This window comes from Staurois parvus, unplaced genomic scaffold, assembly GCF_062004578.1.
Source record: "Staurois parvus isolate SC_StPar_1 unplaced genomic scaffold, SC_StPar_1.0 ptg000581l, whole genome shotgun sequence".
NCBI lineage: Eukaryota > Metazoa > Chordata > Amphibia > Anura > Ranidae > Staurois > Staurois parvus.
The window spans coordinates 8,880,611-8,894,623 of record NW_028318377.1 but is presented as its reverse complement, the minus strand read 5'-3'; the positions used below and the strand labels follow the sequence as shown (position 1 = coordinate 8,894,623).

The following is a 14,013-nucleotide window of genomic DNA, read 5'->3' as shown; positions in this document are numbered from 1 at the left end:
CCAAAGCACACGGCCAAGGCAACAAAGGAGTGGCTCAAGAAGAAGCACATTAAGGTCCTGGAGTGGCCTAGCCAGTCTCCAGACCTTAATCCGACTGAAAATCTGTGGAGGGAGCTGAAAGTTCAAGTTGCCAAACGTCAGCCACCAAACCTTAATGACCTGGAGAGGATCTGCCAAGAGGAGTGGGCCAAAATCCCTCCTAAGATGTGTGCAAACCTGGTGGCCAACTACAGGAATCGTCTGACCTCTGTGATTGCCAACAAGGGATTTGTTACCAAGTACTAAGTCATGTTTTGTGAAGGGGATCAAATACTTGATCATTTGTTAGACATGCATTTCTTTTGAATTTTGGGTTGCAATTCTGTCTCTGTGTTACAATACACCTACCATTCGATTTTTAGACTGATCATTTCTTTGTGAGTGGGCAAACATTCAAAATCAGCAGGGGATCAAATACTTATTTCCTTCACTGTATTCTAATGGATAGAATGCATGAATATTCTAGCCAATAGAATGAGTTTGCGCGCAACCGCTTCTAAACACCATATGCATGTAAATGCGCATAAAATGCACCTAAAAGTGAAAAAACACAAAATCAGTGGCATTTTTTTCTGCCACCTTTTGGCAGCATAAATTCATTCACCCATGTGCATGAAGCCTTAGGGTGGCTACACTCAATCATCAGCTGTATCTATGGAGCAGCCATGTAGCCACCCTTGGACAGCAGTGCTGTCATCCTAGGGTGAGGTTAGTGTTAGATGGACTAGTAGATTTAGATGGACTTTACATAAATGGCTAAGAAATTAAAGCCTAACTCCAGCTACCACATTTTAGGCATTTTAAGCAGTTACAATGTATTTTTCCTTTTGAAATAAGGGTCTATTCACAGCAGATGCTGTGGCACTGTGATGGGCGGCTATTGACACAAAACAAAGGAAAAATGCCTGAACATTTTGAAAAAAAGTTTTTCTTAGTTTTCGTTATGAAAATTTTCTTCTTCACCGATGTGCTCTGATGAGGCTGCACTGATGGGCACTCATGAGGCTGCACTGATAAGCTGGCACTGATAGGCTGCACTGATGGGCAATCATGAGGCTGCACCGATGGGCACTCATGAGGCTGCACCGATGGGCACTCATGAGGCTGCACTGATAAGCCGGCACTGATAGGCACTAAGAACCTGCACTGATGGGGCTGCATTGATAATTGGGGCACTGAAGATCAGTGCCCTGATTATCATTGTAGATGTGGCCTGTCAGGATTGCCGTTATCAGCTCTCCTTTCCTCACGTGCTGTCACTGTGTGAGGAAAGGAGAGCCGATATGCTGAAATGCTGATAACCGGCAGATTTGTTTACATGTGATCAGCTGTGATTGGACACAGGTGATCACATGGCAAAGGGCCGCTGTGATTGAGCCTTTACTTTGATCTGTGATCAACTGTGTCCAAAGGTGATTACAGAGCGTGCCCAATGCGCACCCGGGGGGCATGCAGGGGGCAGGGTTCTGGGGGGACATCTATAGACACCCTCTCAGACGTAGAAGACCGCACTGTAACCGTCTTTTGGCTATGGCACGGTTGAGAAGTTGTTAGAAAAATGTAAAAACAAAAAAAAAAGTCTGATCTCACCCAAATTGCAGTGCACACCAGTTGCTACGCTGAAATGCACCTGTGTCAAGGAGTGACATGGCGCTTATAGTGAGTTAGGGACCTTTTTTTCCTTAGTGCTTTTCCTCAACTAAAGAGCTAAATAGTGCCGTATACTGCATATCGACTTGCCCTTACTAAGAACTGGAGATACTTCTCCTGGCCACCAATCAACCTTTGTGAACACTTTAGCAGTAGCAATTTATACATTTCTCTCAACTTTCGTTAATGTGTAACTTACCATGTAGATCATTCCTGGGGATGAGCTCCGAAGGAATAAAGAGAGAGCACACTTCCTTCACCAACTCCTTGTAGGAGAGAGCGCTCCATGATCTGAGAGTCTGCTCATCCAGCTTCGGGATCTGCTCCGGCATATACAGACCATCATCTGCAGCAAATCCCGAAAATAAGACCTCATCAAACCCCACACCAGACACAGCTCCTCTTGTGCTGGTGTACTTCATTTTTTCAGCTATAAAGGGAAGAAAAACACTCAAATGTACAGACGACATGCATCAGGATTTACAGTATATTTACTCTAGGCACAAAATAAGGATGACACCTTAAAAAGACTTAACCCTTCACATATTTAGTAATTATTGCTGCAAAAAAACTAAAACTAGGATCCACTATTGTAAGCAGCATTATGTCAGCTGTAGATATGGCTACAACTGTGCAGTCCACCAAACAACGGCCTAAGTAGGGAACCTCAGTCAGGTTTTTATTACCATTTGTGTCTCCATTGGAGAGATTTCCCATCACTTTCTGTTTTAGTAACTAATGCCATAATGTACAGGAAGTAACAGGGAATAGAAAGCATGCAGGAATTCAAATCGTTTCTTAAGAGTGGACAAGGTTCAGGAAGCTGGTGGTCAACGTACTTGATATAGGGGCCCACTGCTATACAGCCATCCACCATGCTCATTGTGAGAGACCAGCTGAGTGGAAGGAGAAAGACCCCCTGCGCTGAAATGGATGTAACCTACCCTAAGCAGCTAGCACCCTCTTTTACCACAAAGTATACAAATATTATGAAGAAAATGGTGTAGCGCCAAAATAAATACTAAACAGAAGTATCAATAACACAAAAGACATAGTAACATATAGGTCAGCTGTCACAAACTGCACAAGTGACCCCCCACATAAAATAAACCCAATCAGGGGGAACAAATAACTGTGAGGCAAGTGATTCCCTATAGGGGAACGCAACTAATACACAAGTGCAAGTGTCCAACACATAAAAAATCACATATAAAAAATCATGCCAGATGAAAGTCCATTGAATCAACCTGAACACAAAACAGAAACGTTTTTTACTTGTGGATGTTTCTCATTATTTGTGGGAGTTTTTAAAAGACATATTTATGGACACTTTGCTTCTTAACCACTTGCCGCCCAGCCACCGCATATAAACAGCGGCAGGACGGCACTCGTAGGCAAAAGCACATTTTAAAATGGCTGCCTTCAAACCAGGTAGGGGGCGCGCGCAAGGCGCCCTATCTGTCCCGCGGGTGTCAGCAGCGGGTGTCAGCCACCAGGTCACAGCCGGTTTTTACCGGCCGTTTTCCCGCGATTGACGGTGATCGCTGACACAGAGCAGGGCTGCATTGTTTACACACAGCCCTGTTCTGTGTCAGTTCTCTGACAGCTTGTGAGAAGCTGCAGAGTTTCTCTCCCTTGATCAGCTCCCCCCTCCCTCCCCCGTCCAGTACATACTCCCCGCCTAGTAAAACACTCCCCTTACACAGCAAATTCTAAAAATGTTAACCCCTTCCTCCCCAGTGACATTAGTACAGTTTCAGTGGTTTTTTTTCACTGATCACTGTATTGGTGTCACTGGGGATGTCAGTGACCCCAAGTCAGTTCCCCCCCCAGTGTCAAAATGTCCGCCACAGTCCCGCAGTCCTACCATAAGTCGCTGGTCGCCGCCATATGTTGCTGATTGCCGCCATATGTCGCTGATCGGCGCCATTATTAGTATAAATAAAAATAAAAAATTCCAGTATCTGTAAACGCTATAACTTTCACGTAAACCAATTAATTTACACGTATTGGGTTTTTTTTTTTAGCAAAGACATGTCGCAGAATGCATTTTGGCAGAAATTTATGACTAAATTTGATTTTTGCATTTTTTTTTTACTGGACATGTTTTATAGCAAAAAGTCCAAAATATTGTTTTTTTTTCCTCAAAATTGTCAGCCTTTTTTTTTATAGCGCAAAAAATAAAAACCACACAGGTGATCAAATACCACCGAAAGAAAGCTCAATTTGTGGGAAAAAAAGGATGTAAATTTAATTTATGTACCGTATTGCATGACCGCGCAATTGTCCGTTAAACTAGCGCAGCGCTGTATAGCAGAAAAATGGCGTAAATTGCAGTATTTATACCATAGTTTGTAGACGCTATAACTTCCACACAAAGCAATCAATATACACTTATTGGGATTTTTTTTCCAAAAACATGTAGCAGAATACATTTTGGCCTAAATTTATAACCAACTTTGAGTTTACTATATATTTTTTATAGTTGAAAGTAAAAAATAGTTTTTCTTCAAAATTTTTGGCCTTTTTTTGTTTATAGCGTGAAAAATAAAAAGCACACATGTGATCAATTTACACCGAAAGAAAGCTCTATTTGTGTGAAAAAAAGGACGTAAATTTTGTTTGGGTGCAGCATTGCATGACCGTGCAATTATCAGTTGAATTAGTGCAGCGCCGAGTAGCAAAAAGAGGCGTGGTCATTAAGGGGGGTAAATCCTCTGGAGCTCAAGTGGTTAACAGTTATAAATGTTCATATATTTTCATGTCTTCACCTGTTTATAGTGTAGAAAGTAAAATAAACCTCCCAGTAATGCTATTACTAGGCTGCAGCTAGAGGGAGCTCTGATGATTTGTAGAGTGACTTCAGGAGACTATACCAATAAGCTCGCATTAAACTCGTAATGCAAGTGAGCAACATGTTTTTTCTTTTCCTCTTTAAATACAGGTTAGTCACACTTTGGGGGTTGATTTACTAAAGTCAAATAGACTGTGCACTTGCAGTGCAGTTGCTCTAAGGTTTTGTAAACGAGCAGAAGCACAGTCTATTTGCCTTTAGTAAATCAACCCCTATGTTTATGCTATCTTTGGTCAGTTTTGTGTTTGTTCTGACACTCACTTTCTCTGTTTAGTATCCTATATGTTAGTAATGGTAATTCTCTAATACAAATGAATGTGCTTTTCCATGTGGCCTGCACTGCCACTACTGCTGGCCTGAATCACACTAGTGAAGGCCGTGCGGCCATCGTTTTTCATTTGAATGACCTGCTGTGCCCTCGTTTCACCAAGCAAATGCACCATGCAGTTTCCTGCACCCACAATCGCGCTGCGAGATGAGATGCGTGGGGGTGCCATTCAGAATTAATGACACCCCCACATTCTTCACAAGAGAAACACAATGTGCCTGTGGGTGGTTGTGGGTGTGGGAACAGGTGCAATTCCTGAACCTGCAACCAGCCTGAAGCCTGCGGGCTAGTGTGAACCAGTAATTAGCTGTATAATGTTATCCATTTCAGTTTAACACATTAAACTTGGACTGCAAGTGAGCAACATGTGTTTTCTGCTCCTCTTTAACCATTTCAATACCGTGCAATTTTACCCCTTCCTGCCCAGGCCATTTTTCAGGTTTCAGCGCTCTCACACTTTGAATGACAATTGCGCTGTCATACAACATTGTACCCAAACTAAAATGTTATCATTTTCTTCACACAACTAGAGCTTTCTTTTGGTGGTATTTAATCACCGCTGGGGTTTTTATTTTTTGCTAAATTAACAAAAAAAGACCAAAAATTTTGAAAAAAAATCCACGTTTTTCTTTGTTTCTGTTATAAAAGTTTACAAATAAATAATTGTTCTTCATAAATTTAGGCCAAGATGTATTCTGCTACATGTCTTTGGTGAAAATAACCCAAAATTAGGATGTATTATTTAGTTTGTAGGAAAGTTATAGAGTTCACAAACTATGGTATAGATCTGAAAATTGATCAATCCTGAAGTACTGACAGCCAATCTAATTTCTTGAGGTCCAAGAATGTCAGAATAGTACAGATATCCCCAAATGACCCCTGTTTGCAGAGTAGACAGTCCGACGTACTTCATAAGAGGAATGGCGAGTTTTTTGAAGTTGTATTTTTTTTGTCATAATTTTTCAGAAAATTAAAAAAATTATTTTCACTATTTTTATTTTTACATACTGTCACCAGTGCAGTACAGCGTCATCATATAACTGGCATGGCGGTGAACAGGGACACTGACTGGTGACAGTATGAAAACAAATTATATATATATATATTTGTATTTTTTTACTATTTTTAATTTTTTATTACATTTTTTTTTATTTTTTTTAAGTTTTTTTTCATATTTTACTATGACCAAAGTAGTACAATGTTACCATAGTAACATTGTACTACTTTGGGGAAGTGATCAGTATTTTTTTTTTTTACACAATTTGCTTATAGCAAAGAATTACTTTGCTATAAGCAAGCATTTACCTGAACGAAATCGATTCATTCAGGTTTTTTTTTTTTGTTTTTTTCTGTGCTTAGCTGTGATTTGGCCACAGCTAATCACATGACATGTGCATGTGACCTGCTGTGACCATTCACAGCTAGGCACTAGTATACAATGGATGGCATGAATGAAGCCATCCATTGTTTACAACTGTCATGTGACCTGCTGTGATTGGTCACAGCAGGTCACATAGTACCGGCAACGGGGGCCGGTACTCAGATCTGTCATCGGCCGTGTCCGAGGTACACGGCCGGTGACAGATCGCGCCGCTGCGCGGCTCTGCAACCGCGCGGCTCTGCAACCGCGCGAACTGCGCATGTGCGGGAGCACGCCAAATGGCGTGCAACCGAAAGCTACAGCATTTTTGCGGCCGCCAAACGGCTATAGGCCAGGCGGCTAAATGGTTAAATATAGATTCTGCAGGCTGAATCTTTGTCATATCTCAAACACAGATCACTGATAATCCCTTAACAATGGCACACATGGCATTGATTATCACAAGAAGCTGGTGAATATGTATAATAAAAAGCACTAGTGGCTTGTGGCACAGTTCAGCACAGAGTTGATTATATTAGCTCAACATGTGAAACCAAAAATAGCACACAAACCGCTCTTAGTGTAAACCATACAAAAAATATACATATGAAGGTAACAGCAGCACTCACTGATCTCTGAATACCCAATAACCAGACTAAACATAAATAATGGGGTTGATTTACTAAAACTGGAGTATATAAAATCCAGTGCAGCTCTTCATAGAAACCAATCTGTTTCCAGGTTTTATTGTCAAAACTTAATTGAACAAGCTGAAGTTACATAGTTAGTCTGGCTGAAAAAAGACAAAAGTCCATCCAGTTCAACCATTTAAAAAAAAAAAAAATTATAATCCTATACCCACAGTTGATCCAGAAGAGGGCAAAAAAAAAGAATGAGCCAATTTGCTCCTGCAAGGAAATAAATCCTTCCTGATCCCCCGAGAGGCAATCGAATATTCCCTGGATCACCTTTACCTATAAATGTTAGTATTTTAGTATAAAAGTTAGAAGCTGATTGGCTACCATGCCCAGCTGCACCCAGGGGCGGACTGATCATTTGGAAACTTGGGCACTACCCGAGGACCCGGGGTCAGTAGGGGGCCCCATGGGATGCCCCTGGTACCTTTTTCATAGGCTTTTTTGAGTCTGGGCAAGGACACAGGGGCCCCATGATTTCCTATTGCCCGGGGGCCCCATGAGTTGTCAGTCCGCCCCTGGCTGCACCAGATTTTGCACTCTCCAGTTTTAGTAAATCAACTCCGATGTGTTGCACTGCAACAATTAAGTGCATAAATACAAAACGTTCTGATGTAATATCAAAAAAACCTATAAAGTACACTACAGTCCAGAGTGATGTGTATCCTTTGTACCACCTCCACCAATTACAGTGCACGCAGCCACCCCCACACCACATGGCTTACCAGGACATTAAACATACAAGGTCTAATACAGCTCTATGCAGCCTATGGATAGATGGATGGCTATCCACTTGTACCACTCATGGTCATCACTGTCACAGTGAATACATCTGGTCCATCCCTGAAGCACTGGATGGAAGAGAGAGAGAAGAATGGGGTTTCAAATTCTCAGAACACTGGAGTGGCTGTGGGGGTGCTAATAGCTTGGCAACCCCAGAGGTAAGTACACCGGTGACTGGGGGTAGGAAGGGTGCATGATGTAGAGGTCGACTAACCTTTTAAAGATAAACCTTCCTGAGAAAAACACATAGACTGCTACTACTGACCCCTTCTGAAAATGCAGGTTTCCTGGCTGTTACACTGACGCTCTGACTTCTGTGCTTTCTGAATGGCTGATGTGAGGAGCAGAAGACTTCTTCGTGTTTTTAGGATTTTCTGTTTAGCAAAAGTCAAATTAGTGACCATGTTCTTATGTAAGAACATTCTTGTATTAGATTTGTGGCCCTTTAAAAGCACTTGAAGACCAAGCATTTTCTGGCACGTTTTACTTACAAGTTTAAATCAGTATTTTTTACTACAAAATTACTTCTAACCACCAAACATTATATATTTTTTTGTTAGCAAAGACCCTAGATAATAAAATGGCGATCGTTGCAATTTTTTATGTCACATGGTATTTGTGCAGCAGTTTTTCAAACACAATCTTTTTGGAAAAAATTAATTTTAATCTGAAATTGAAATCTTAAAAATATGTTACGGTGCTTTAAAATTGGACACACTCGTGGAATGGTGACAAACTACTGAAAAAATCTCCATAGGCGACGCTTTAAATTTTTTTCCAAGTTACCTGTTTAAAGTTACAGAGAAGGTCTAGCACTAGAATTATTTCTCTAACGTTCAGGGCAATACCTCATGTGTGCTGTGAACACCGTTTACACATGCGTGCATGACTTACATATGTGTTAACTTCTGCATGCACGGAGGGATGGGGGAGCTTTACATTTTTACCACTTTTATATTTTTATTACCACTTTTATTCCTATTACAAGAAATGTAAACATCCTTTATAATAGAAATAAGCATGATAGGTCCTCTTTAACCCCTGGACGCCGAGCGCATGCAAATATGTACCTCTCGGCATCTGGGCCTTGCATATTTGCGTGCCATTAGAAAATACATATGTGCTGAGAGTGAGCACCCTGCGCACTACCAGCACATATGTCCGTGACTCACGGGAAGGTCCCGATCAGGGGCGGACTGACCATTTGGAAACTCGGGCACTGCGCGAGGGCCCGGGGTCAGTAGGGGGCCTCATGAGATGCCCCTGGTACCTTTTTCATAGGCTTTTTTGAGTTTGGGCAAGGACACAGTGGCCCCATGATCCCCTATTGCCCGGGGCCCCATGAGTTGTCAGTCCGCCCCTGGTTCCGATCTCCCCTTGCGATCGGGACCTTTTCCGATCATGTGACCACCATGATGGCGAATCACAGCGGTCACATGACCCTAAAACCCCGCCCGACTTCTGAAACTTTTAAAGCGCCGGGAGGCGCCGGCGCAAAGTGGTTAAGGAGAGATCTGGGGTCAAAAAGACTCCAAATCTCTCCTTTAAAAGCAAAAGATTAAAAAAAAAATGTTTTGTTCTTTTTCTTTAAAAAAAGAAAACAATTGTTTACATCTGTCCTGGACTGGATGTGACGTCATGATGCCGCTTTGGACCTCCAACACCATAGAGGTGATCAGAGACCATAGAATCTCTCATTGCCTCTAGGAGCAGCGAGCCGCACCGTCGGATCTTTTCTCGTGCACGCTGGTTTTAACAGTGAGCCCGAGAAACACCGGTGAGCAGCGGGGGGGGGGTCACAGGTACAGAAAGTGTTCCAGTGGCTAATGAACTGCTTAGACCACTTTCATCAGAAAGCCAGGCTGAAAGAAAAGGTTATGGCTGATCTCTTCCCCACTTCTGGAACGTATATATACGTATTGCGGTCTTCTTAGAATCTGTTCTGAGCTAGGCTGTAGAACCAGAGTAATAATGGAAGATACCGCTTCATATGCAGGACAAAGAAAACAAACATTTCTACTCTTCTCTAATAGTGATTCTCACCCCGGCGGTGTATGATGAGTATTGTGCAGGGGATCCTTTGCTGCTCTCACAGGCTACAGAATTATCATGTACAGAAATGAAGTCTCTTGCTTGTGATTTGTGTTTCCATAAACCTCTTCCTTCCAACGCTGAAGTGCCCTCTGCTCCCAGAATCATGTGACCGGCTTCTTAAAGGAGCAGCTGTGCTGACAACGCTCACCGTCAGTCGTCCAGCCTGAGTACACACATGTCCTGTCTGTGCAGATCGATCTCTAGACCAGCTTGAGCACAGTATAATAAATAGTCATAGTATTCGATTTTCTAATAACGTGAAGAATGCTCATACTGCTTAAAATATAACTTAAATAAAAATAATATATAATAATAATAAAAAAATAAAACTTGTTTTTTAGTTAGAGTGGAGAAGAGTTAAAGAGTTATAAACATGTGCAAATATATCATATTAAATTTGTGTCGTGCTCCACTGTGAATAAATAATTAATATTTTTGCAAAAATCAGTTTTTAAATACAAGTGAAATTTAATAAACCTTAATATATTTTTAAGGTGCAATATGTGCTCTAGTAAAATATATTATTATAAACTCTCAATTTAAGATACCCAAAAAATTTTATTTTATAGTGATACGAAAAATAAAATATGAATAAAAAATAAATAATTAAATAAAAAATAAAATATATATCAAGTGTATAAAATATTTAGTGTTCAATTTACAAAATAGTGTCTAAATCAAGAAACCAAAAAAGTCCACTCCATGATGGCAATCAGAAAATGAATGGATCTTTCTTATTTATGTTCTCACCTTTAATTTTAGCCAAACCGTGAAGTTAGGCTAAAACAGCTTTGTGTCCTTCTGTGGACAGGTAGGTGATTTTCAAGCTTTGACCATATTCCAAAAACGATGGGTAGTTGAATGTAGTAATGCACTTTTCCCACAGGGGGTCTCCTGGACTTGCTGATCCCTGTTTGTATTATGAATGGATGGATTTTCTTCCTCTGTCCTCCAGGGGTCTTTGCACTTCCTCCACCTCCCCTCTTTATTCCTCCATATTGTGGGTTATCATGCAAAAGAATCTATATATAGTGCCCAGGGGTGGACTGACAACTCATGGGGCCCCCTGGCAATAGGGGATCATGGGGCCCCTGTGTCCTTGGCCAAACTCAAAAAAGCCTATGAAAAAGGTACCAGGGGCATCTCATGGGGCCCCCTACTAATCCCGGGCCCTCGGGCACTGCCCGAGTTTCCAAATGGTCAGTCCGCCCCTGATAGTGCCTTATCCTTTTTTTAAATTATTTATTAATGCTGCATATATATCCACTCACATTTTTTCTAAATTAATAGCTGTTTTTAAAACATATAATTCCTCTGTGTATGCTCTGCACACTGTCTGTACTCGCCGTGTGTGTTCTGAATAGCGTCGTGACGTCAGAGCCCCTCCCCTACGTGTTACGCCACCGGGTCACGTGGCTTCATCAGGGGGATTCCTGAGATTAGAGACATTTTTCCTACCAAATTCTGGCGGCATATTTGGAGCGTACATGTGTGCATGAGGCCTTATTCCCCTAAATGCTACACATTAATACACACATAAACGCCTGGTTGTACATGGCCACAATAAATAACATGCAGCTGCATTCATAGGCATACAAAAAAATAAAAATAAAAAAATTCAGAAGCCCAAAGCAGCTGTATTTTTCTGCCAATGTACATGAGCCATTAGGTTACTTTCACACTGATCTGTAGCAAAAACACATATGCGGTACGAGTTTTTTTTACAGGTTATGCGACTCAAAAAACGCACCATAAACACAATGTAGTGCGTTTTTGCTGCGTTTCCATCCATTTGAATGGGGAGGGTACATTTTTTGGTGTGCTTTTTTTTTTCACTCCACCAAACCTGCTCCAAAAATTCAGCAAGCGGGATTTTAACACCTTCCCGCCCGGCCTATAGCAGATTGACGGCTGGGCAGGACACTCGCCGTTGCGACTGGGAGTCATATGACGACCTGTCAAAACGAGTCGCGCATTGGCACGATCTGTCACCGGCTGTGTCGATGACATATTACTACACCGGCCTGTTGCCAGTGTCATGTGATTGCTGTGACCAATCACAGCAGATCACATGTCTATTGTATACAATGGATGGCTTCCTGTCATGCCATTTATTCTATACAATTGTGTTGTTACCTGTGAATGGTCAAAGCAATCACATGATACAGACAGGGCCATTCACAGCCCATCTGTATCATGTGATCAGCTTTACCCAATCACAGCTAATCACAACAAAAGACTGAATTAATCCGTTTCATTCAGTAGCAATGATTGCAAATATCAATGAAATACATTGGTATTAGCAATGTGTTAAAAAAATAAATCCTGATCACTTGCCCAGAGTAGTTTAATGTTACTAAGGTAATATTGTATTGCTTTGATAACAGTGTGCTGAAAAATAAAATAGTAAAAAAAAAGAAAAAATTTAATAAAAAATAAAAAAATAGAAACATTTGAAAAAAAATTATAAATTCAATTATTATTTTCACCAAAGAAATGTAGCAGAATACATTTTGACCTAAATTTATGAAGAAATGTTATTTATTTGCAAAATTTTATAACAAACAAAGAAAAGTGCGTTTTTTTTCAAAAGTTTCAGGTGTTTTTTGTTTTATTTAGCAAAAAAAAGAAACTCAGTGGTGATTAAATACCACCAAAAGAAAGCTCTATTTGTGTGAAACAAAATGATAAAAATTTCATACGGGTACAGTGTTGCATGACTGCGCAATCGTCATTCAAAGTGCGACAGCGCTGAAAGCTGAAAATTGGCCTGGGCAGGAAGGGGGTATAAGTGCCCGGTATTGAAGTGGTTAAAAGACACAACTGACCCAAAAAGGATCAGTGTGAAGAGTTCCATAGGATTACATGGTCACATGCGTAAAAAAACAAATCAGTGTGAAAGCAGCCTTATAGTGGTTGTAAAGGCTGAAGGTTTTTTTTACTTTCATGCATTTTGTGCATGAAAGTAAAAAACCTTCACTGTGCAGTTTCCCCAGCACCCCCTTAACTGGGCCTGATCTCGATCCTGAGATGGGTACTAGAGCAGCAGCTCTCCTGGCTCTTCCCCTTCTCACTGGCTCAGACAAAGCAGTGGGAGCTATTGGCTCCTTCTGCTGTCAATCACAGCCAGTGAGGAGGGAGCGGAGGGACGGGGCTGAGCCCCTCTCTGTGTGTCATTGGACACACAGAGCTGGCTTGGGAGTGAGCATGCACATGTGCACCCATAGCAAGCAAGGGGAGGAGCCAGGGGCGCCAGTAGGGGACCCAAATAGAGGAGGTTCGGGGCTGCTCTGTGCAAATCCATTGCTCAGAGCAGGTAAGTATAACATGTTTGTTATTTAAAAAAAAAATTTGTATTAGGGCAAAAAAAACCACATTGGAATGTGTTGCATTGCAAGTACAAAAACATACCGTACTTGCTGGTCTGTCAAATCTTGCTGGACATGATATTTAGGTACCAAACACAGTCATGTGACTTTATACATTTAATATATCCAAAAGGTTTAGCATTAGCATTTTTTCAGACAGCTTCTAGATATCCCATAAAAGTGATCTATATGGCTATAGAGTCACCCAATCACTTCTACAGCACTGTAAAGTTGGCTTGACATGTTTTGCATCTATTTACTCGATAGAAAATCAACTTTTAAATATTTTACAAAAAAAAATTGTGTTTCTGTGCACTATTCATTTTGGCTCAATTTTTTTTAATATAGATTTGATAAACAATTGCATAATTATCTTGCAGTATAAACATTTTCAGCTACCACCATTTTATTCATCGGGGCCTCTGCTTTCAGAGAACATAATTGTTTGGGGGAGGTTTAAGTAATTTTATAGCTGAAAAAATTCAAATTTTACCATGAAAATTTTAAAAAAGGTGCTCCAGAAGCAAAGTGGTTATTTAAATGTATTTATTATTATATGCTATGATTTTACAATGCAAAAAATATTAGAATGTTTCTACCTAATACTATGAGACAGGATCTGATTTCTTACTTTTGTATTGACCTGAGGTGATAGTAATAGGATTTCATTTAAAACTATTTTAAAATCTAGAACTCTGATTCAGCTGGGTTAGTGTTAGGATGGGTCACTCTTCACCAGGATTCAGGAATGCAGGCAGATATGTATAAATACGGCAGATCATCAGCTTCTATGAATTCCTCCTTCCTATGTAAAGCTAATAACATCCCGGCCGGCAGCTCGA

The 14,013-nt window shown here is 40.8% G+C and overlaps 1 protein-coding gene across 4 annotated transcripts in view; it reads right to left on the bottom strand.

The window, feature by feature from the left end:
* The window catches only part of LOC149450180 (threonine synthase-like 2), a 45,186-nt gene extending 35,283 nt beyond the window's left edge, over positions 1 to 9,903 (bottom strand). For 3 of the 4 annotated variants that reach the window (XM_089692335.1, XM_089692337.1, XM_089692338.1), the window contains exons 1-2: positions 9,753 to 9,903; positions 1,889 to 2,119 (exon numbers count right to left, since the gene is read on the bottom strand). In XM_089692335.1, the coding sequence (XP_089548461.1) occupies positions 1,889 to 2,111 (223 nt within the window). In that variant the 5' untranslated portion in view covers positions 2,112 to 2,119; positions 9,753 to 9,903. Of the gene's footprint in view, positions 1 to 1,888; positions 2,120 to 7,651; positions 7,778 to 9,752 lie in introns of all 4 variants that reach the window. The other variant, XM_089692336.1, reaches the window with a different exon arrangement.
* Positions 9,904 to 14,013: the final 4,110 nt, after the last annotated feature.